The following is a 25,347-nucleotide window of genomic DNA, read 5'->3' on the forward strand; positions in this document are numbered from 1 at the left end:
AAGAAAGAAAGAAAGAAAGAAAGAAAGAAAGAAAGAAAGAAAGAAAGAAAGAAAGAAAGAAAGAAAGAGAGGAGGGGCTCCTAAGAAGGTTTAAGGCTAAGATCATCTACTCTTGGCCGCATCAACTGCTTTGCTAATGAGAGAGGAAGGAAATGTGATCTGCCTCCTGGTGAGGAAGAGAAGGGAGCAATCCTCTTACTCAGCTGTCAACAGGAGTATTTTGGAAAAGGCAGTCTGCTTTACTGCTTCACTAAATGGGGCAGACAGTGGAGCAAACAGATCCAAACAGCTCAGCAAAGGCACCTTCATGAAGCAGAGCTCCAAGGTCAGGGAGCAGAGCATTGAATGACCCAGCAGAGGAGACTGGGGAGCCCTTTCCCAGAACTTGGCCTGCAAAACTGATGCATTTTGTCATTTGTAGCTGAGAACTAAGCCGCCATTCCAAACCATCATAAGATCTCCATAATCAGACAGGACACAGGATCAGAGTCAGTCTATGGGTAAGGAATGACTGACTACAGATCTGTTGTAGCTTGTAACCTCCATGGACTATGAATCCAAGGCTTGACAAAGACAGCCTTAGCATAGGCTGGTTCTTCCTATCAAGGATACACCATTCATTCTGTCAAAACCATCTCACGTTTAATTACACATGGTTTTGCTTTCTCTAATCAAGTTTCCATATCCAAGCAAGCCTAATCGTTGCTTGAGATAATGACAGGAGTTGAACCATGCTGGTGGCCAAATTCGGTATTGCATGACCATGAATTTCTGCTTTCTGGATCACAGAGCCTCATTTCTGACTGTTTTCTGTCCTTTCTGGGACCTTGCTCTTCAGATTTCCCCTAGATTTTAAGAAGTCATTTTAGTGGTTTTAAAACAATTGCTTAGTCAGCAAAATCCATTTCTGTTGCTTATAACCATAGAACCTTCAGGGTAGATTTGTTGACCTTTGCTTCAGTTTCTCTTTTAGTTTTTACACATGTCCAGTGTTCAGGTATTATCACATCACTGCTGCTTTGCTGAGTCTTTTCACCTCTATTTCCTTTCAGAGAGAGGAGATTGTATATGGACTTATACAGGTGGGTACATGTACACAGTAGAGCCAGAGGTTCGCATCGAGCGCCCTCCTCCATCACTCTCTATCTTATTCACTGAACCTGGAGCTCACAGGTTTGGTCAGGCTGGATAACTGGTGAATTCCAGGGATCCACATGTTTCTGACTCCCCAGCTCTTGGATATTGGTATGTGCTCCTGTGTCTGGACTTTAAAATATACTTTCTAGGGATGCAAAACTCAGAACCTTATGTTTGCACAGCAAGCACTCTACAAACTGGCCATGCTCTCAAACCCTAGACAGCCTTATTAATAAGTAATCCTACAACGGTGAGGCAATCACAAATGCTTCCTTGGGTCTCCTAATCCACTCTGGCCGCTACATTTCATTCACCTCATTACTTGGGACTCAGCGACCCTTAGCCATTCTCAATAGACCAGGATGCCTTTGGCATGACCTTTTCCATTCTAGGCAGTTTCCTTTCCTGAATAGTATGTTTCTCTCTTTAGATCAAAGACGCTCTACCTGTCTCTACCTGCTGCTGCTGCACCTGAACAAACACAGAGAATGCCAACCCAGACAGGCCAGGCTCACCCCTTGGGAATAAGGGTGGATGAGAGAAAAACAATTCCAAAGATGTAAAAAGTTTATAGTTTTATCTTTGGGAAGGGCATTGATTTGTAAGCTGAATCCAACCTCTCTCCCTAATGCACTTGGCAAGTCATTCACCCTACGCCTACGTCAAATTCTACTGGGACTGGCTGTCTCACTGTGATAAGCTGATACATCTCCTCCCCATATTGCCCACTAGACCCAAAGGGGGCTGCCTCAGCCATTCTTTCTGAGAATACTCAAAATACATACAGATGCCCTCCAAAATAGGCAGGGTCTACATAGAAGTTTTCTACTTTACTGATGCCAAAGGCTACCTATACAGTCATTCTGTTCAATTTCAATTTGACAGTAAACAAGTTATGTGGGTTATCCAGCACTGGATCTATGTAAGATGGCCTTGCCCAACTGTAGACTAATGACTTGATGCAGACTTTAAGGTAGGCAGGTCTAAACTAGTATGCTCAGTAGGTTAAATAAACCAAGTGCATTTTATACACAGGTTATTTTCTAGTTATAATGAGCTTATCAGGATGTAATACCATCTGATGTTGAAAAGCATCTCTACTGGCATCAGCTTCCATAGAATGCTAGCATCTGCAACCCCCAGGGGATTTGGAAGGAGCCATAGACTCAAAAGCCTGCTGAGGCTGGATACCTGTATAGCCTAGGAAGAAGCAAACTTCCCAATATCATTACCAGGCCCCAGGTACTCTTGAATGTTCCCACATCCCCCTTTCTTGGATTGCTTATTAGATCTCTAAGACTTTTAGGCACAGTGGCTTTCTACTGTTACCTTTGCCCTAAACAGCCCCAGTGAGCTCATTCAACAATCTGAGTTATCACGTGCTCTTAGGAACACTCTCTCTAATATGCTTCATGCCTTCATGATTATTTCACACCTTCCTGATTTTATTGTACCAAATTCCAGCCAAAAGAACAGTTCACTGCTATGATGTTACTACATAATCAAGCTCCCATTTAGCTGCCACTGGCTCCTTGGAAAGCTCTGATTGGATAAGGTCTCACATACTCTCCAGGAGAGCAACAATCACACTATCTCTCTCATTCTATTAACCACAGAGTCCAGCATGATTCCTGGCTCATGGGAGGGTTTGAATAATTGCTGAGCCAATGTGTTGCAATGGGTGTTTTTCTAAATCTGCTTCAGATGCAAGCTGGCATGACCCTTTGGCATCTGAGAGAAGCATCATAAAACTTCTTGGAATGGCATGCATGTATCTCTGATCTGCCTCCACATCTCCTTATTGGAATGGCACAGAGGAGAGAGAGCAGATGACCTTTACTGACAACTGGTTCCCACATTTAGAGCAAGTCTCCATGGTTGTGGGGGAGGAAGCAGGCCACTGCCATACAATACTAGTACTGTGTGGAGGTTCAACTCTGACAGCAACAGAATCAGATTTCCACAACCTTCACACTGCGTTGGCTTCTATGATATTTTAATACAAAGAGACGCTGGATTTGGCCAGTTAGAAAGTTTGCTGTTTTATTTTCAGAGCATGGTGACAGCAGTGGTGGAAAGAACCCGAAGTCTACGAGGAACTGCTCGTCACAACTCTGGAAAGACTTCTATCAGAATGAATGGCATGCCAGGAAGACAGAAAATAGGGTGCAACTTAGTCTCGGATGCTTGCATTTGTTCCTGGGATTCTAAATCTACCCAGCAAGGACTCACTCCATCAAACATGAAGCTGAGCAGAAAGAGGCTTTCGGAATTATAATTAGAAAATTCATAATCAGAATCCCTTTGTAAATGGAAGTAAGAATATTTGAAAGCAAAAGTCTATGCTTGAAAGCGCCCCCACCCCACAAGGTACCCAGTTCATCTCCCACCTACATTTCTATTCTTGTTTGGAGAACAATAGGTGGAACTTTCTGCTAAGTGTGTGGAAGGGAAGAAAGACAGCAGGGAAGGGGGGCAGAGGGGAAGCCTTCATCCCATCTGCATTATCCAGAGTTTGATTGACTATGCAGCCAAGTCTCTTTTCAGGAGATGTTCAAGTTTAAAAAGGACTGAAGACATGCCTTAGAAGAATCCAAAGCATATGCCAAGGTGGAAGTACTCATATCTTCACCCACCAAGACCCTTGCCGTTGGAAAGGACTACCTAGGACACTACATTGTGTGAGACATCCTAATGCCAAATGTTTTGTGATTTGCCTCCCGGTACCCAATTTCAGAAGTCATCAGGGGGCATTTTCCCAAAGTATGAGGGCAATCTCCTTTTTTTTTTTCTTTTTTTCCTCTTTCCACAAAAAGTTTAATGCTAATCAAAGCAGAATGCTTAATCAGTTCAAGATGGTCTGTCAGCTTGAATTATCTATCTGTCTTCCTATTTACTGTATCTGTCTGTCTACAGTTCTTTCTATCTTTGTGAAAATCAGTTATTAGGGCCCATGTTTCCTTCTGAGTACAATCGCTACCAGATGAACCTCCCCGGTGATATGTTGATGATTTGCTAATTTATGGTTTTTAAAAATCTAGGAATCCTGAGATATTGCAGAAGAGTCACGTGGGCTATGAGAGGAGAAATGCTCAATGCCTTTCTTGACAAGGGATCAAAGATTGTGTAAAATACAAGACTTCAGTCCCATTTCAACCTGAGCGATGTCTGAGGCAGAGAAATCGTAAATGACATCTTATAGGAAACATCCCTCCCAAGAGCAGTCCAGCCTTTGCAGGCCTGGGAGAAGTCAGAGTGAGCATCACTTGAGATCCACGTAAACAGGAAAGGAAAGCAGGCCCATGGTATCAAGCCAAGATAGCACCACATGAATCAACCCACATCCCACTCTTGCACACTGGAGTTCAGGCTGAGAGCAGTCACTGCATTGCAGGAAGACTCCCTGGGATCTGAGACAGGTTTAAATAAGCTCTCAAGCTGAACTTCCCAAACACTTAGGTGACCAGATAACACAGAGCTCAAGAGAGATCGAGAACTGTGGTAAGGCTGGAGGGTTTAAAAGGTGTGCTGGAATGTATCTGTCCCTGATGCCTGGCACAGAGCAGGCAGTCAACAAATACATGTGGAATGAATAAATACGAAGATATGGCACATGGTGACTCTCTTTAGGCAAGGGTAGACCACAGAGGGGGCAAATAAAAAGAATCTTTGTGAGGAAATAACCATATTATGGCCTTAAAAAAAAATGGCCTGGAACCACTGTGGGTAAAACCTGAAGGTAGGGAGAAGATGGAGGGGTAGCCCATGTTGATCCAAGGTAGTAAGTAGGTAGAAAGAAACACACACAGTGTCTGAGAAAAAGAGGGAGAGGGAGAGAGGGAGAGGGAGAGAGGAAGAGAGGGAGAGAGGGAGAGAGGGAGAGAGAGGGAGAGAGAGAGAGAGAGAGAGAGAGAGACAGAGATAGAGACAGAGAAGCAGAGAGAGAAGCAGAGAGAGAGAAACAGAGAGACAGAGACAGAGAGACAGAGACAGACAGAGAGACAGAGACAGAGAAACAGAGAGAGAGAGACAGAGAAACAGAGAGAGAGACAGAGAGAGACAGAGACAGAGACAGAGAGACAGAGAGAGAGACAGAGAGACAGAGAGACAGAGAGAGAGAGAGAGAGAGAGCACATGAATGAGAAGAGAGGTCTATTTTGACTAAATAGCTAAACTAGACCCCAATCATAAGAAATCAGAAGAAGATGCATACATCCTTGTGCAATTAGGAATGCTCTGGCAAGTTGGAGATTGTGAAGGAGATATAGTTATTCTCTGAATTCTTAGAGCATTGGTTCCAGATGAGGGTAGAAAATATGGTCCCAGGTATACATGAAGTCCTTTAAATAAATTCACTGTTGTCTCTTAGAAATCAAGACCTCAAAATGGACCAACCTACAAATGCCAAAACTGACCCAGATAAACCAGTATGGTATTTGTATGTATACGACCAGCACAGAAGCTAGAGAGATGGCTTCACTGCTGTGGAGCAAGATATGGGTTTGGCTGTAGAAACCACTCCCCCATCTAGAATGGGGAAGTCACTATGGAGATTTTCCTTCCATGCTAATTGCATTAGTTTCCTGTCCTCCTTTGTCCACCCCTTGTCTTTTATTATTCCTTCCTCTCCTCTCATCCTCTCAGCTTCTGGCTACCAAAAATCTGTGGAGCCTTCTACACCCACCCTGTTCCTTCTGTCCCAAACACCTGGGCCAGAACTACCTCAGTTTGGAGCTACTGAAGCCACATCATGGGAAACACAAGGTCTGGATGGCTCCCCAGCTGTGCTGTCTCTATCCAGGGGGTTACAGCTGATGGATTCCTCTCTGTGGCCAATTATTTTCCATGGCCCTTGGCCATATGACCTTGGACCATGATCTTGTCAGTTCTCATAAACTAACCAGGAGTAGAATGAATTACACTCAGAGGAGAAACCTCTGGGGAAATAATAAGAGGCTGTTGGAGGAAAAGACAGCAAACCAAGAACCTCAAGGCCATGGGAGTCTCAGTATCCCCCATGCCTCCATCACCTCTGAGTAGTTCTCATTGTACATGAAGGGAAGGAAGCAGAGTCAAAGGCCTTGGGAGGCAGGCTGGGCTGTAGAGGCCTATTACACTGATTAAGATTTAGGGTCTCAGCACAAGGGGCTAATTGTCCCCAATATTTCCAATATGGACACTTTTCTTGGTCTCTGGTTGAACCCTTTGTTTGTTAACACTTTGGTCTCTATTCTTAGGTGTCCCGATATGTACCTGCATCTACTACTGGAATAGATGACATAATGAAAAGGGTAAAGAAGGCCTCAACAGATCCTTGATTCCCAGGGACAGGGAGGAAGTTTTGGGAATGCCACAGGAAATAGTTATGCTGTGCCAAACACATTGATTAAAAGTCACAAGGGTGCACCAAGGGAATCTCCATATGCTCCAACACTCTCATGTAGCTGTCCTCCATATTCTTCAACGCCCGCATGTGACTGTTGTGTCTTCCAAGCCTTACGTTGCTCTATCATACTGATTTTCCATCCTAAGTGATCTTTGGATTTCATATTTTTGTGTCTCTGTAGTTTGTGGGTCATATCTTACAGTCAGTTGTCTGACAAGTTAATATGTTGTTATAAGTAGTGACTGCTGAATAAAATACGCACATACCAAAAAAAAATCTCTTATCTATGTATACATTTAAGTTGTTTTCTAGGTATTTGCTGAATTCAGTCCTGGGAGGTAGCGTGTACACGTGTGTGGATGAGGACAGCACATGCATTTTTGCATGTACCAGAACTCAAAGTGCTGCCCGCTATTTTAAGAGTCTAAACTCCAGCTCTCAACAAAGTTAAGCCCCTTTCCTTTTGCAAACGCATTTAATTTTATCTGGAAACTTTTTGACGTTCAGAATAGAACAACTGTAGTTTCTCATTATGTTTGCTGCCAGAATCCATGCTTCGTTGCTCAAGTAAAGACCTTATATTGCTAATTACTACCACATGCCCATATCCCAAGCGAAAGGAAACTTATTGATTCTGACAGCCCATTCTCTCAACACTGAATTCCAAATGAAAACTCAAATTTTGGCCAAACATAACATTTCATCAATCTTGTTCTACTGACTGGAGAACCAACATCAAACAAAGGGTGCTAATGGCCCTTTATTACCGTTCCTTTCCCAAGCTTATATTTTCTGATGAAAGATCTAAGTGACCAAGGGCTTCTTTAAACTACTTGGTAATTAGCTTTTGAACCAGGAAACAATGCATAAAGTAAAGAGAACAGCTCCGGTGTTGATGACAGGACGTACACTATATCCCGCAGGGTCCAGGGACTTTGGAGACCCAAAAGAGAACATTAAAAGCAAAATGCATTTTCACAAAGGGGTGGCAGCGAGAGAGAGAGAGAGAGAGAAAGAGAGAGAGAGAGAGAGAGAGAGAGAGAGAGAGAGAGAGGAAGAGAGAGGAAGAGAGAGGAAGAGAGAGGAAGAGAAAGAGAGAGGAAGAAAGAGAGAAGGGGAGAGAGAAGAAGATGGAGAGGAAGGAGAGAGGGGGAGAGAAGAAGATGGAGAGGAGAAAGAGAGAGTGAGAGAGACGACAAGGAGAGGGAGGGAGAGAGAGAAGAGGAAGGGTGAGGAAGAGAGAGAGTGAAGGAAAGAGAGAGGGAGGAAGGGAAAGAGAGAGTAAAAACTTTTACCAGGGTAAAAGTGGAGATAACAGATTACAGAGCCAGAACAAAACGAGGTGGCCCATGATCTGAAGTCCTCAGCAGGTGGGGCTTTGAGTGGACATGCCAGACATTAAACCAGACCAGATCAGACCAGGGAAGGCCAGTGAGTGCTGGTCTCAGACCCTCATTTCGGACCACCCATCAACCAAATCTGTCAGCCAACAGTCCACCCATATTGGGCCACAAACACTACTCTGAAAAAAAAAAATCCCACCTGGAAATTAGAGTCAAGAAATGCTTTCAACTTAGATTTCAAAGCAATTGATTTTATTGACTTCATTGGGGACAGCGAGATGCTGGCTGAGACCCATAAGCTGGGACAGCTATAATGAGGGCCCAGGACTCTTGGGATGCCGTCTGCTTTATAAAGACCTGTCCATATCTTAAAGGCACACTGAATTAGGAAGCTGTTTTCCTCTTGGCTTGAGAAAAATGATTGAGGAAAATCTTTGGGCTTATTTGGCCTTTTGGAGCCAACCGATGGCCCAGACATCAGAACAGCTTGATTCTAACCTCATCCAGGGTTGTTAAGATAATAGGAAGGGGAGAGGCCTATAGGGGAGATGGAAAGACATACTGCCTTACTGAGAAGGCGCCAACTGGCCTCTTTTCCCACTGTCCTTTGTGTCTGTGAAAGGAAATTGCTGTCCTGTGGGTAGTTCAAGGAAATGAGCCCTTTCTCCACCTCCTCATTTTCTGAACAGAAGACTGGACACCTGAGCTCAGGATGTGTTGGACCCAATAATCAGAGCAAGCCTCACTGGGCTCCATCCAGCAGGGCCAATTGTCATGATGGAAGGGGCAGCTGTGGGGGGAAGGTCCTACAGGCCAGGTTCTAGTTTTCCAAACTAAGGTAATAATTTGGCAATCAGTTAGAATAAGTAACAAGATAAAACAGTTCCATGATAGGGGACAGGGGACTGGCATGAATGTGACCATTTGCTGCATTTTAATAGAGATACGGGTGTCAGTCCCTGGTATGTATATCAGTGCACATTCTTCTAGGGGTGTACAGCATGCTTGATGATTTTATTCTATGAACATCATACCCTGAACGGCCCCCAAGAGCTTTCAATGTAAGCACTTAATTGACTTTTGAAGAGAGTTGTAACCATCCCATCCTGCCACCTTAGCTCCTCCATTGAGATAGCCCTGTTAGAAGATCAAAAGAATAATTTCCCAACATCAACATCAGAATAAAACTTCTGGTCTCTGTCTGACTCATACTCTGATATTGGTGCCGATGATACTGATGCTGATCAACTCACCTGAGCAGAAACTTAAATAGTTCCCAAGAAGAAAACTTTCACGTTTGAGAAATCAAACAAAAAAAACCACATTACTAATTGCCTGTGGCACCCTGACGCCCTAACTGTAATACTTCCTGCCCAGGAGGCATTTCCACCGTGTAATCAAACCCTTTAACAACAAGACCTCCTTTCAGCCACTGGAGTTTCTAGTAGGGAGGATGGGCCAGGCCTTGCCCTGTGCTTGAAACAAAGGACAGTGGGAAAAGACTTCTAGCCCCCATTAGTGTACGTGCCAAACCTACTAGGAGGTCATGAGACCTAAGTTGCAGAGACCAGAATTTGATCATATCACTAGGTCATGAAATGAGCTTGGTGTGTATGGTAAGGTATGAGGGCAGAAGATATGGTTCCAGGTGCACACGGACACCTTTGAATAAAATTTACTGTTATCTCTTACAAATTGTGAATGGCCACAAGACCTCAAGATGGTCCAGACATCTCCCATGCTCTGAAACCATTCTCCTGCAGAATGTGCACCCTCCCTCATTAAAAAAAAAAAAAGCAGGCAGGATGGAGGAGGAAAGGGGTCAATTCAACGCTACTGCTGGAGGGACTTTTCAAGTCACTCAAGCACACGTCCTCAGGTGCAACTGACTTACTTTCTGCCTCCATGTTTGTTAAAAGTCCCGCCGAATTTATTCCGATTCAGGATGAGAGCAGCAATTTCGGGCACGTAGCGGGCAAACATTGCCTACATGCATGAGACAAAGAAACAAGAGCCAAACAGAAATGGCATGCAGAGAGGCTCCTACGCCGCGGAGGCCGCGAAACCTCTTGGCATACTTACTTTCTTCCACTAACCGCGCTATAGGAGCCCCCGTATTTCTTGCGGTTTCCTATTAACTCTATGATTTCAGGGACGTAGCTGGCAAACATGGCCTGAGGAGAAGAGGGGAGACAGAGAGAGACTAAAAAGACAGGCCAAAGAAAGGGTGACCTTTTAAGAAGGGGGATACTAAGATCTGAAAACACAAAAGGATTAGACCTGCGAAGGTGCGGATTCATGTGTTGGATTATACAACAATAACAGGACAAAGGGGAAAGCTCCTAGAAATACACAGAATGAAACAAATGTGAATCGACCTAGACAGTAGAAAACAACAAACCACAGTCAAGAAAAATATAAAGGAGGCAAGCATAAATGAGTTGGCATCTTCTTCCTGAAGAGAAGTAGATAAGAGGCTTGTAGAATGGTGCAAGTATTCACACACATACACACACACACACATACACACACACATTCACCATGTGCACTCACACATGCATGCACACACACATGCCTCATGGACATACATGCACATACATACATACACACACACACATGCATGTACATACTAATGTACACACATGCACACACATAGATACATTTCTGTCAAAAAGTCCTTCCAAATAACACTTAAAGGAGAATTTCTTATGAGTGGCTAAAGACACTCAACACTAAAAGAGGATTAAAAATAAACATTTCCATTTTAAAAATGACTAAAAAGCATAAGAGGTCAATTTTGGAAATCACACAACAGAAAAGGATAGCAAGGAGACATGAAACTGCCATGTTTTGCCCAACAAAGACTGTCCTGTGGCTGGATAATGGGGTCTCCTTAACTGTGGGGCCCTGTAGGAATGCTGCTAATGTCCACCCCCACACACATTTATATACATTTTTCAAAATGTATGTGTCCTATGCATACAAAACAGAGAGAAATGTATGCATCACTTCATATAAATGTGTGTGCAGTGCACATACTCGACAGCTGTGTGTGGACTAGAATCTTAGTCACTTACCTCATACCCAGAGAAAAAAATCATACTTCATTATGAGCTACTTTGAAAGAGAAAATGCAGCAACTGCCAATGTGTTGCCTGGAAGTTCCCTGTAATTACACCATACGCAGTGGTCTCTTACTTCATAGGGACTAGTGAAACCCACTGCAGGAGAAATATGGAGTGAGCTTTGGACACAGTCATGTTCTGACTATAATGACATTTCCTAAGTGAGGGGACCCTGCTCATTAGGGGCATGTGCCAGCCACAGTGTTTGTTGGAAGTTTGTGGAGGAACATAAAGGGGAGGGGAACTCTTGAAACCGCCATCTGTCTACAGACTCTGGACAGCATCTACCAGAATCAGCAGCAGCTACCATATCTGATACTGAATCTCACTACTAAAGGACACTCTCATTTATTAGTGGCATGCCTCCCTTAAAACAATTAGGTTTATTCCTAGCTACATGGCTGTCCCCAATGAGGACAATATGCCTGGTTCTAAGGGACAAGCATAACACTAAAGAAATACGCAACAAAGTCATGATGGTATTTGGATTTAGTTCGCCTGGTTGCATTAAGGCAGTAACTTGCTTCCAGTGCAAAACACATAAAAACACTATGTCTAAGGAAGTGGGTATTGGCAAATATTAATAATCATTAAAATGGACACAATAAGAAAGAAGTTTCTTTTTTACCAGTCCCCCGAGGATGAAGAAGACCATGAAGAGGCGTCCAAGCGTGGTTTTTGCATAAACATCCCCATAACCCACTGTAGACATTGTGACCATGAGTAAGTAGACACATTCCCAGTACGTAAGTGCCTGGTTGTTTTGGAAATTTTCCCATGGGTCCCCTGAATTCTCCACCTACAGCAAGATGGGAGAGGGAGAGAAAAGAAATCTATCAGATGTTCATATGTATAATGTATTCGAACCAGGATGCCCAGAGTTCCAGAAAGCTGTTTTTGCCTAAGCTCTTTATTCTCAGTACAGAACAGATTCTCATTGCTAGTCACTAAGGCATGATGCACCAGAAACCCTCAGGGGGTGTCAGAGAAGAGGAAGTAGATATCGCAGCAGGGAATGCCCTCAGACTGAGGAGGGCACCAAGGGAAGAACAAAGATGGGGAGGAGCATCACTGGTGTGCTTTCCTGCACGCCCTTTACAGCATCTCTTTAAGGCAGGCGTGAGATGTCTCTTTCTGCTACTCCCTTGGGAGTTCCTGCTGAAAGTTTGGGCCTTGCACAGAGGGCTCCACACTTCCTTTCATCATTGTAACCAAGGACACCAGACTCCACATCTACTGCCTGAATCCCAAACATCATCTCAGCTTCTGGGCTTGCTTGTCTTTCTTCACCTGAGCCTACAGGCAATTCGGAGCTTCCAGGTTGAGAAATTTCCTCTAGAACAAGAGGAGTAACCTCTTGGGAACTGCACACACACACACACACACACACACACACACACACACACACAACCACTAGACTAAATGGCTGCAGGCAACCTCAGTAAAGGGCTATCGAGTCCATAGTTTCTGCTTGGGCTGCAGAGTTTCTGGGGTCTGTAAAGCTGCTCAGACCTGTGAGCTTGGCTGAAGCCCAGCAGGAGCAGAGAGTGGGTGTGAATGCAGGATCTGGGGAACCTGAACCCAGAACTGGCAATTGCCTTCAGAAGTGATTGAATGATAAAAAGTAAGATTTGACTGTTTGTGTATAGGGACTGGAGAGGTGGCTCAATGGTTAAGGACCACTGCTCTTGCAGAGGACTGGAGTTCAGTCCCCAGCATTCATTTTAGTAGCTTAAAAATCTCTTGTAACTCTAGCTCCAGGGGACCTAAAGCCCTCTGCTTCCTTCCATGGGTACACCCAAATATGTGCACATATCCCTACACTAACACATAGGCACACAAATAATTAAAAAAATATATGCAGCATTGTATAAAATCCATAATTCTCTTGCTTAGCAAATGGAGACAAAGTCACTTATTCAAAGTTTTATAGTCTGATGTGCCGTCCTTTGGATTGTAACAGTTTATGCGCAGACGAAATGTGCATTTCATAGTAACTCTGCTTTCTGAAAGCAGGCTAGAGAAATCGGCCTTGGGGAGGTAAGAAGGGTTTGGCTTGGTAATAGCAGTGAAAGAGTCATTAATTACAAAACCAAACATTTGGGGGTTTTGAAACAACTTGAGAAGTCATCTAGCAAGAGAGTCAATGACAGCTTTCTGTGTGAGAGAAGAGGGACTCATCCTGGGATCTGCATTTGCTGTTTACAAAGAGCTGCTGAAGTTCAGACTTTCACCATCAGCGCCAGACTCTTCTGGGCGTTTGCTGTGGAAGCACTGCCATCTTGCGGTCTTCTGAGGTTATTGCATACAGAATGAAAAAACTAGGCAAGTCTCCCTGAAGCAATACAGGTAAAGCTGAAAAAAATAGTTTGATCCTAGGAACATTACTCACCATTTGGAACTAGTTTGTGGGGTGGGAGTAAAGGGGAGGGAATTCTGAAAATTGTGTAGTTTGTCCCTCTTTCTTGTATCTACAACTAAACTTGTCTCTCTCCAAAGAAACAGATGTTAAGTAATAAAATGGCCCAGCAAGGGCCTGCTCCGTGCCAGCCAGGAAGGCAGGGTCTTCATGGCTACTTACCAAGTGGATGAATCCAGCTGCAGTCAGCCAGGTGCTGATAAATATGGAGAGAAGATTCACCAGCTTGATGGAATTACTGTGCAAAGGAGACAAGAGGAGTCCCAAAGTTAGAGAGAGAAAACCCGTTTGGAAGGACCTGATGGTATCACAGTGCCCCTTCTGGGGCAGAGGCAGGCTGCTGTCATCATAAGGAAATCTGACTCAGGTGAGATACACTGATAAGGGTCTCAACAGAGTCTGTAGGAAAATCACAGCCGGACCCTCCACTGACCCCTCAAACTTTGCTAAAACCTAACTTGTCTAAAACAAAACCCTTCAAATATATATTAAAAAGAAGCCAGAGAGAAGAGCAAAAAAAAAATGTGTGTGTCCTTCACCTACACTGACATTTCCCCACGTCTTCATCATCCCTGCATAGTCTGCCTTATTTTCCTCAGTGTGGTAATTCTTTCTGGGTGTATTTGTTTTGTTTGAGCCATTGTGTTGTGGACAGCACAGCGCAACCTCTAATCACTGCACAGTCTGCTCCAAAGAACAGACACCATGCAGTAGAATGGGACACAGCTGTATCTCAGGAAATGAATTGAATTCAGCAATGTGATCTAGAATACAATCCCGATTTAAATGCCAGTCATCCTGAAGTTATGTTTAATGATGTTTCCATCACTTCCAGCTTGAGGAAAAGAACTCTGTCTCCTGTCTCCTGTTTTCTCATTACTGGCCCAATGAAGCCTGTGGTGCTTTGAATAGGTATCGCCCCCATACACTCGTGTGTTTGAATGCTTGGCCCATAAGAAGTGCCACTACTAGGAAGTGTGGCATTGTTGGAGTAGGTGTGGGGTTTTTTGGAGGAAGTGTGTCACTGTAGGAGTGAGTTTTGAGATCTCATATGCTCCAGCTGTGCCCAGTGTGGCTCACAATCACTTCTACTGCCTGTGGATCCAGATATACAACTCCCAGTTCATACACCAGCACCATATCTGCCTGCATGCTGCCATGCTTCCTGCCATGATGATAACGGACTGAACATCTGAACTTCAAACCAGCACCAATTAAATGTTTTCCTTTATAAGGGTTGCTCCAATCAGGGTGCCTCTTCACGGCAATAGAAAGTCTAAGACACAGCCCCTGAAGAAGCTTCTCTTTGGGTAATCCATCTACGAAATCACTGCCTTCTTTCTGCCAATTTCTTTCTCTTGGGTAATATATGATCTACTTTCTAATAGCTTAGAAGGTTAACAATGGTGACAACTGAGGCATTCGAAGTATGTATGCAGTGCTAACCCACATAAAACCATGCTGATGTTTGATGTATACTGACTAATTTCTCATAGGATCCTTCAAGATCATCTGGGGATCTCACAAGTTTATTTCAGAAGGCCACACAGTTAAAAATGGAACTGTGGCCATTTCAGCCACTTTCAGATCTATTACACCACAGCCACAGTGGAGTGTCAGTGTCATTGATGGCTGCTAGATTTTGGATCTTGAGCATACTGCTAAAAAGGCCAGGATGGAGGCTATGGCTCAGTCTGGGGAATTTGCAAGGGAGGCCTGCTAACAAAGGCTGTCATCATTTTTCCTGGGTGAAGCATGAAGCATGGAGCTTTCCTCTGCTTAAACTTACATAACTGAAGAAAGGAATCCAAGTTCTTGGTTTGCCTGGAGTTGATTCTGACAGCTCAGGACAAGAATGAGTATACTTCCAAAGCTGTGGGTGAAGCTGGCCTTTTGAGGCGTGTGGGTTGACATCCTCTGGGTTTGAAACCATATGCCAGAAAAACAACAGACTGTCCATCCTGTGAATCTTGGTTCTTGCCAGGATTACCATTTGTAGTTCCCAAGGACTGCTGAGGCTTTGTTATGTACTAAGTACTTTCCTGAGTCCTCCCCCTCTTCTGAGTTTCACCCTTTCCTCTAATGCAGGTGGCAGGTGTGAACACTGCTGTCACTCACCACCTAGGAAACTGAGCCTGAGGGAGTTTATATAGCTTGACTGGGAATCACAGCTGGTAAGTGGCAGGTCTCACTAAGTAACTGGGAACACAGTATAGGAAGCCTCCAGGATTTTCTTTTCCCTTACTCTGTAGTTTGCCTGTCATCACTTCCTAAGGATCCATCTCCCCACAGCTACTGACTTGGGAGACCAAGGTGTCAACCAAGGACTCCCTTTACTAAGTAGTTCGATAGAATGTGGCCAACATAAGTGTCAGTCAACAGATAAAAGTGTGCCTGTCAGACACACTTTTCAGGAACTTTGTGGAAGAGAGTTCTAGTCCTTCTCAGGTACAGTCCTTGAAAACCCATGCTAGAGGAGACTTCCTGAGAACAAGCCCTAAAGAGATGAAGAGAGAAGCAAAATCCCAAAGCCTGAGTACAGATATGTAGAAAGTCTGCCATTCTCTCTGGAACCCAGTCATTCTGCTACTTGCCTAAACATAACAGAAATGGCTCATATCCAGAATTTTCCCAGATCTGTCCACTTTGTGGCCTGATGCAGTTAGCTCCATGGCTCTAGATGCTGTGGTCTGAAGTCGGCACTCCCAAGGGTTGTGCTAAATCCTGACTCTCAAGCCTTTTCTAGACACCTCAATGGGTCACTCTATGCTTCACCTCATCTCAAACTAAGTTCTCTCACTGAGAATGGAATTATTAACTTAAAAAACAAAAGTCAGAAGCTCACCCTGTCGCTCACCCTGTCTCACCAGCTAGGTTGCTACTAAATTTTGCTCCCAGAAAATTTCTCAATGGAAAAATAAACAGAATATCTCATTTCCCTCTCTACCTTGCAAGTCCCCTAAAATAGCAACCATTGAAGAAAAGGGAGTAGGGAGAACAGGTAGCCTGTGGCAAAGAGAGAGGAGGCATGTGCTGCTCTTCCTTTCCAGGGGAGAATTCGACACCTAATTGAGTCACTTAGACTCCCAAATCCTCAGGGCCTGAAAAAGCACTGTGCCATCCACAACCACATGGAGTCTTTTCAAGATATTAAATCTACTCATGTCTCTTGGTACTTTGGGAAAATGGCCTAAATATGGTGATTATTAATCTCTAAATGATTGTCACTGGGATATTAATGGTGCTTAAGGGAGCTCTTGCTGAGTGCAGAACATTTAATCACCATTGCTGAGACAGACCAGGTTCGTTGCGGAAATCTGATTATTTGTATGACATCAGCAATACTGCAGGTTGTTTGCATGAGGAAGTGGACTTCCAAACTGAACTCTACGACCAAGAATATCTGAAAGCTACGTAGAAAACCTGCAAGATTAACCCTGATGGATGTTCTCTGTCCTCTGTGATGTGGACTTTGCCATCTATCTGGAAGAGGACTGCTTAGAAGGAGGGAGGCATTGCCAGGAGAAGATGTTGTGTGTTTGTGGCAAAAAGTGTTATTGGAGATAGCTATGTGAAGCCATCATGGCCAAGCCCAAAGGCTTGGATCAATCATGAAACTATCAATAGTTAGAGTGGCACCACCCATGCAGAGTCGAGCTCTTTGCCTTGAAGGAAAGATTGTGATCCTATCATGAAAACCTAGCTCCTCTCTCATTCTCTGTCTCTCTCTCCCTCCCTCTCTCTCTCCTTCCCTCTCTCCTTCTCTCTCTCTCCCTCTCCCTCTCTCTTTTTAAAAATGTTACTTTTGTGTTTCCATGGAAACTTCTGAGTTCCCTTCCATGAATTCTCTGTGGCTGTTCTGGTTTGGTATGTGTCGTAGTTACTTTTCTATTGCCATGATAAGATACTAGGATAAGGCAACTGGTAGGAAAAAAAAAAGCATTTATTGGGGCAAGTCCATAACCATCATGTCTAGGAGCATGGCAGCAGATAGCAGGCATGGCCCTACAGCAGAAGCTGGGAGCATCCATCCTTATCAGCAGGCAGGAGAAGGGAATGGTATGGCTTTTGAAACTTCAAAGCTCATCCCCAGTAACACAAGTCCTCCAAAGCCACGCCTCTCAATCCTTCTCAAACAGTTCCAGCAAATTAGGAGCGAATATTCAAATACACAAGCCTCTAGGATTCATTCAAACCACCACAGCAGGAAATGTTTCACAAGGACTCATATGTTAAAAGGGCTTGCTCCCCACTTGGTGATACTATTTTGGGAGGGTCTGAAAACTTTAGGAAATGGGGCTTAGATAGAGGAAGTAGATTAGAAGTGATGTATTCCTGGCAGCTACATCTTGTCTCTGATGCCTTTTCCCGTTCTCTACCTACTTTCCCTCTCTCCAGGTAGCTGTGAGGTGACTAACTTTGCTTTCTTAGGATACTCCACCTCACTATCAAGCAGGAGCAATAAAGCCAGCTGGCCATTGGTCAGAAACCTCTGAAATTCTGAACCCAAATAATTCTTTCCTCCCTTAAGTTCTCTGGAATTTTGGCAGTCTGACTAACACTGGACTCCAGTCATTGGTAGGGGTGGACACAGTGATTCATCAGTAGGCAAGCAAGAGTCTGACTGATCAGTGACCTTTCCCAGGACTCATGCGTACTGGGAGAGAGAGTGTGATTCCTAAGATTAGAGCAATAAAGCCAAAGCTGTCAAGCGCTCACCTCTGCCCTTATAGAAAATAGAACATGTCTGGTTAACCCTGAAAATGCCAGCCACCTTGTACACGAAAGTACAAATTCAGCCCTCTTGCTGACTGCTACCTTGTTTCTGGTTGAGGGCACAGCCAGGAGCCAACATCCATTTTTATCTTTTTGTTGCAACATTTACTGGGTAGCTAAGAAGTGTTCCAAACTGGAGTGTTGACTGAACCAGGCTATGCTGAGATTAATGAACTTTGCGATACAAAATGAATCGAAATCAAGTTGTGTCATGTCTACGTTATCTCAATAGTCTGCTCTTTAGTTATCTCTGTATCAGTCTCCTCCTGTCCACCTGACCTGCTCTGAGGCTTGGCCTCAAAAGCCTTTCCATGAACTACTGTTCCTTTCTGGTCTTAAGACCTAGTAAATCTTACATACTTCAAACCAATTCTATACAACTAGTGGAAACATGGATTTTCAGAATGCTATGTCCATACTTCTTCCCCCAATTAAAATCCTTCACCATCTCCATCTTGCTCTCCAAATAACCCTTCAACCTAAGCAACCCACACAGTCAGGCTTCCACCTGGTACCCTGGAATCTCCATACCAAATATCCTGTTTCACGAACAGCGAACAGCCTTGGAGCCATGTCTAAGGATATATGTATATGTATATCTATATGTATATCTATATATACATATAGATATACATATATTTATATGTCAAAGGTAATCTCAAAAATGTCCCCTGCATGTATTGCCTAGGTAACTGGTTAGTGGCTGTGTACATAGGCTACATAGGAGAGAACATTTTCACAGTAGAGAGCAATGGCTCTCTGAACACAGCACAGGGCAGAGTGTTTTACTTCACCCGTTACATATGTTATATTTGTACCATATGTTACATTCTTCCATATGGTACAAATATTCGCAGGAAGCACATGTTACTTAAACAATTAGAGGAAACCATGAGGCCATTTTTGTCTTGGAAAAAAATGTACTAGGTAATCCATGTTTTAATAAACATTATTGACTATGTTGAATGAGATGTGAGGTTAAAGCCCTTAAGCAGATTTCATCTGGCTTTCATGTGGAGCAAATGACCCAGCACTGAAAGTTCACTCACCGGCTTGTAGGATGACTGAGGAACTTCCAGAAGCTCCCATAGATGACCCAGAATCTCTGGTCTTCCTTAAATAGGCCATCTCAGGATACAGAGAAGCCCTGTTAACCTACCAGTTGGGGACTTGCCCTGATTCTGGCTACACAGTTCCCTATCTGTCCTCCTTCTCACTCTGGTTCCTTCTGTTGTTCTCTTAATTATCCACCCTCCCCTGTCACACTTACTGCTGTGTCCCATTTCTTTCAATTCTGAGATGAACTAAGCAATGGAAGAATACAAAATAAAACCACAGTTTTCAAACCCTTATTTTTATTATATTTGTAAAGTCTCCTTCCTTCCCTAATACCTCAGACTGGTAGGGGATCACTACAAGACAAAGCCAGACAGGATTTTCCTAACAATGATGACACAGCTTCCCACCTCACCTTCTGCTATAAAGTCACCATGAAGGCATCAGAGTATCCAGGACTCACAAGAGAATCTGCCCAAGGCCAAAACCGTAGAAACCTGGGGCTTCATGTCTTGCATAGAGCTTTGAGAAACAAGCTTGGAGTGTCTGAAGGAAGAAGCAGGGTGTAGCCGGGCACCCCAAGGGGAAAATGTCTCCACACTTCTAGAGTTCCTGCAGCTGAAGGAAGTGTTGCTCTGGTCCTGGAGATTTGCTCTCTGCCTCCCTACCCTGAACTCACCCTCCTTATGTCAACTACATGTTCAGGAGCACAGAATGGCTCAAAGGTCCCACAGGTGTCCTATTCTCTCACTGTGTGCTTTCTACAAATAACCTGATAGAACTCAGTCCATCTTTCCTACCCTTCATGTGCCCACCCCACAGCCCTACTAGAATGACAGACACTTGATTTCTCTCAAGATTTCCTTCTTCTCCTCGGGGAGACCCTTCCAGCTGCACAGCTCCTGCCTGGCCCAGTACAGCAACTCTCTGGGTATCCTAGACCTGGGCTCACTCCTGTTCTAACACCTACACTCTGGCAGGAGGCCTGGTTTTGAGTTCCCACTCCCATGAGACCTCTAACCACAACATTTGTTGGGGCATTCATCATCCACACTCACTTTAGCATACATAGATGTTCACCTCAGATTCACAGGGTTTGTGTGGCCACCTGGTTGTAACTGTAAATAATAGAAACCCAGGACATGCACAGTCTGAGGAAAGACATTGTCTGAGAATAGAACTTCCTCTGTGGGAAGTGGGGGTCCTGAGGAAATGATGTTTGAGGGCTAGAATTGCAGATACTCAACTGTTGCCACTGTGCTGGAGAGCAGCTGCCCCCAGAAGAACAGCCCCACCTTCCTCCAGCCAGAAACTTCTACTCTTTTTCTCCTTTATGGGGAAATAAAGCAGCATCACAACTAGACAGCTATGAAGAGCTGCTCTCCAAGGCGGCTGTATTCAACTTCTGAATGTAAATGAAAGGCCATCTTTGATGAGGGGCGGGAAATGGGTGAGTGCCCTGGCACAAGGCTGGTAAAAGACACTCAGATGGCACATGGTGGTCATTCAGAGGGGATCTGCATGGGAAGCGGAGGGTGGGGATGCTGTTCTCTCTGCATTAGTGCAAGGATCTTCCTAGAGTCTCAGTGTCATAGAATAAGTCTCACTGATTTATGAGGTCAATGAGAAGCAGAAGAAAGAAACCCAAGGGCATGTGAGAGCATGTGTACAGTTCCATTATAGCATCCCCACCTAATCCCTGCTAAAACACAAATCTATAAGACAGGCTCCAAGTTTGGTACTGGATATCCACTAGATACTCCTTGGGAGTAGGGGTGGGGGCAGGATCTGCTTTGTAACACAAGTTCAGTGTACATGAACATGAATATGAATATTAGATATGCTTTTTTTTATTCAAGGTCTCTTTCTGTGGGCCTGACTAGCCTGGATCTTATTATGTAAAGCCAAGTAGCCTCAAATTCACAGAGATTCACTTGCCTCTGCCTCCCTAGTGCTGGGATTAAAGGATCTAGTTAGATACACTAACTTTGTTAATCACTTCTATTTCAAAAGCAATATAAGCCTACTGCATAGAAAATCTATTAAAAGGTAAAACTTAAGTTTATGACTACTCAAAGGACATTTAAAAATTACTATCTATGAATTATATTATAAATCAAAAATAGAGAAGCAATAAATTTTTACCTCCGAAGATAAAATATAAAAGGATAAGGCATAACTTAAGAGAGTTCCATGGCTCTTTCACCTCTCCATTGAAAATGAATTTTATCTCTTACTGATACAAATGAATAATTGGAGACAGGGGTGATATGGAATTAAAATAAGGATCAATAACCAAATAAAAGCACAGTTGCCAGATATACCAGATTCAAGAAGCTGGGTTCCAGATTTCACGAGTAGGAAACGAACAGAATCCAAGCCCTTGAGCAGCAGGTAGGTTAATTATACATAGCCAAACACAGAGGTGTCCTGCTTTCTGTCACTCATCAGACACATTAAGGCCAACCAAAGAGGAAATGGAGCATTAGAAAGGGTCTTCTTAAAATGTAATTCCCTAGGAGAGAAGTTTATAAGCCACAGTCGCACCCTGTTAGAGTGCTCCTGACCCTTTTGTTAGTGTGCTTACCAGAACAGGTCAGGTTTCAGGCCAGCTCTGGGCACTGACAGGTCCATCAGGCAGGGTATCCCCTAGGGAATTTCTGGGTTTGTTCTAGCTGTGTTTTCCAGATCATAATGCAGTTAACAGAAGCAGTCATGATGCATTTGACTGAAGGATTTTAGGGTTTCCCCCACAAGGCAATTTGCAGAGCACACCCTCAGAGCTCTATGGATATAAAGTGAGACAGCTCAAATGGGCTTAGGAATGAGATGGTTTTCTGTTTGCCGTATGAGCTTCGTGACTGCCTGTCAAAGAACATTGCTTCTCTTGCCTTTATGGTCAAATTCAATGTCTTATTTAGTGGTAACTAAAGGGGTGTTTAGGACCTGGCAACAGGGACTTCCCAGTCAGTGAGTAAGCCCATCCCTCATGCACAATGGATGGGCCTCTCCCAGGATGCCAATGTTGCAGACCACCTTGGTGCCTAGATACCAGCCACGTGACCTTGCCAGACTGTATCCTCTTCCCCACATGTATAACCACATCTCTACCTTTCTCCTATGTCTCCCTGACCCTACAGAAGAGAACACTGCCAGCCTTACCTTGGTAGGTGAGCTCTCCAGCTCTGTGACATGTTGCTCTTCCTGTGAATTCTGGAACTCTATCATTTTAACACAGCGAGAAACAGATACATTTGGTATTTACAGCCCACCCTAAGGAACCAGACAGGCAGAGGACAAGAATGAGCAGCTTACCTTGTTTTAAGGATATTCAGAAACTGCAAAATTTCTGAAAACTGTATCAGTCTGAGAGCTCTTAAAAATCTCAAGCCTGGAAAGAGAAACAAAACAATGATGTTACTTCTAAGGTTTGTCTGTGTCAGGCCACTCACGTCTGCTCGGAAGGCCTTGCAGAAGATAAATGCTCCAGTACCTTGGACCTGTCTCTTCATTTGGATTCTTCACTGGTTTAATCTTAGCTGGTGAATGGGCTTTCCAGTTAAATGAGAGCTGTTTGAAACCACATAAGGGTACAAGCTGGAGGAGGGGGCTCTGGTCTCCTCTGGTGAGCTCTGACGTAAAGCCCTGTTTCTGAGCGACACAGTGGTCTGGCAGAATTTGGGTCTCTGAAAAATACTGGGAACTGGGATCACTCAGGGTAACCCTTGTGCTTAACAGCAGATTAAGAATAAATCGGATCACCTTATGTCTTTGAGATTTTTTTTAATCTTTATTTTCAGTCCTGATAAAATAAAGACTATAACCCAGAGAGTTACCCATGTTCTACAATATTTTAAATTTTCTCCCAGTTAAAAACAAGAGAAAAGAGAATGGAAAATAAGCATAGATCAATAAGATACCACACCTCACAACTTTGGAATTCAAAATTTTACTAGTTCCATTTTCACTAATGCCAATTATGTTTTGCATCCATAGCCTCTCTTGCATGGAAGAGTTACAGCTTCTAAGTGGAGAGGGACAACAACCAATGAGTTGTTTTAAGTGTTGTTTTGTTTTTCAGAAATAGAGTGTCAGATAGCCAGGCAGACTACAAAACAAACAAACAAACAAACAAAAACAAAAAAGAAAAAAAAACACTCTGTAGAAAACTTCTGATCCTCTAGCTTCTACCTCCCAAGTGGCAGGATTGTGCAGGTGCTCTGCTTCTTCCTTTGTCTCCTTTTCTTTCTTCAAGGGTCACTCTATTTCTAAGTCATGTAACCAAAATGATCCAAACCAACCACGGACCTTAAGACCCTCAACATTGCCCTGGAGAACTAAATGCCATCTACAGGTTTTGGGGAGCCCATTCTCGAGGGATTTTTGCCTCCTATGTTTTCAAAAGTACCTCAAGATCTAGATGTGGCCCTGAGCACAGTGGATGAGCTGGTAGCTCCATGTACAGGGTGAGAAGTTATTCTGTTCCCCTTAAGGGAGGCCGTGAAGGAAGTTTAGTGTGCATGATGAGATGAAGCAAACCACGAGCCTCACTAGAGAGCTCACCCTGCTCCTGCACAGTGAAGCCGGGGTGTAACCGCCCGGAGCTGCCTCACGTTCGGGGGGCCACTTTGTAACGGCCCATTCTGCTGCTCCAGTCCACGGGTCAGGGCCTAGCAAGAGAGAGAGTGGGGACGGAGACGCGAAGAATGGAGACAAGACAGGGAATTTGATCAAGTCTCTTCAAGTCTCTCCTTTATTGGAAGGAAAGCCTGGGTAGTTATACCCTTTACCACGTGCCTTGCCCTCGTGGACAAGCACAGCTGAAGGCACTACGTCATGTGCCTCGCAGCATGGATATCACATGCACCTAGCTAGCAGTGAAGAGACAACGTGTGCCTAGCAGCGTGGAGACCACGTGCACCCAGCTGCTGGCGGCACTAAACAGCAAAACAAGATATGTGAGAAAAACAAGATGTTTATCAGAGTGTGCTCAGCTGTTTCGGGCTGTTGAAAACAAGTCTCTTGTCAGGGTATATGGCCTGAGATAGCTGCAAAGATGATAGCCGCTTTTGGCTAGGTGTTGGCTCCCAACACCCGGGTACAGGTCACTTTGAACAAAAGGTGCTCTAACTATACCAGTGTAGAATTGTTTTGCTAACAAGTCAAAACAACCTACAGTTCAGAGGTGGGAGTGCTGGACTTACAAAGGAAGAAGGAGAAAGTGATAACGGCTCAAAGGGAGCATTTCTCATCAGAAAAGAATCCATCCTTGTGAACAAGAGGTGAGTTTCAGAAAGCATGTTCCTACTTTTCTAAAGAGTATTTCTATAGTTTTTATTAACCACAACAGGCAAGCATGAGAATCAAGGTAAGAGAAAGCAAAGAGGTTTGGAAGCTGAGAACACAGTCTTACCAGACTGTTGGAAGGCTGTCTATACTGCTGGAATCTAAATCTGGACAGCGATTGCCTCAAAACAGTGAAGACAATGTTGAGTTTTTGTCTGTTGTTATGTATTGTAATGCCAAGTGCAACCCCTAAGACCTGGATGCCCCAAAGATGAAAGACTCCTTTCTGCATGTAGACCCAAGAGAGGCTATGTGACCTTGCCCCCACGTTATTTCTGATTGGTGAATAAAGTCTATAGCTGGGCACAATTGAGATAGCCAATGATGTGGTGATCACAGAGACTGGACGGAGGAGTAAAAACAAGCATAGACAACACAACAGAAAAGAAGTCTCTAGAAATGAAAAAATGGTAAGAGATTAAAAGAGCCAAGCCATATCTGTCTGTTTGTTTGTCTGGTTCCACCTTCCAAGTATAATAATCATTTAAACACTGACTATAAGCATCAGACTTGGGGAGGATATTAAAACAGGAAGTGCCAAATGCTCTCATTTAAGTCTTAAGTGTTCCCCTGAAGCTCACGTCTGACAGGCTCAGTCTGCAGCTCTGGCACCAGTAGAAAATGGGCCTCTAACAGATGAGGCCTTCTGGGGGAATATCCTGAAAAGAGATGTTGGAATCCCAGCCTCCTCTTCTCTTCTCCACTTCCCAGCCTCCTCCAGGTGAGCAGCTGCCTTCTAGCAAACACTCTCACCATGAC

General features: G+C 44.0%; 1 protein-coding gene across 27 annotated transcripts in view; it reads right to left on the reverse strand.

Moving 5' to 3' along the window:
* The window catches only part of Kcnma1 (potassium calcium-activated channel subfamily M alpha 1), a 688,486-nt gene that overhangs the window by 207,715 nt on the left and 455,424 nt on the right, over positions 1-25,347 (reverse strand). For 26 of the 27 annotated variants that reach the window (XM_028758454.1, XM_028758452.1, XM_028758459.1 and 23 more), the window contains 4 exons: positions 22,558-22,633; positions 13,573-13,648; positions 11,620-11,790; positions 9,949-10,040 (listed from right to left, as the gene is read on the reverse strand). In XM_028758454.1, coding sequence (XP_028614287.1) covers positions 9,949-10,040; positions 11,620-11,790; positions 13,573-13,648; positions 22,558-22,633 — 415 coding nt within the window. Of the gene's footprint in view, positions 1-9,760; positions 9,853-9,948; positions 10,041-11,619; positions 11,791-13,572; positions 13,649-22,557; positions 22,634-25,347 lie in introns of all 27 variants that reach the window. The other variant, XM_028758457.1, reaches the window with a different exon arrangement.

Source organism: Grammomys surdaster, unplaced genomic scaffold, assembly GCF_004785775.1.
Source record: "Grammomys surdaster isolate TR1022 unplaced genomic scaffold, NIH_TR_1.0 126198, whole genome shotgun sequence".
NCBI lineage: Eukaryota > Metazoa > Chordata > Mammalia > Rodentia > Muridae > Grammomys > Grammomys surdaster.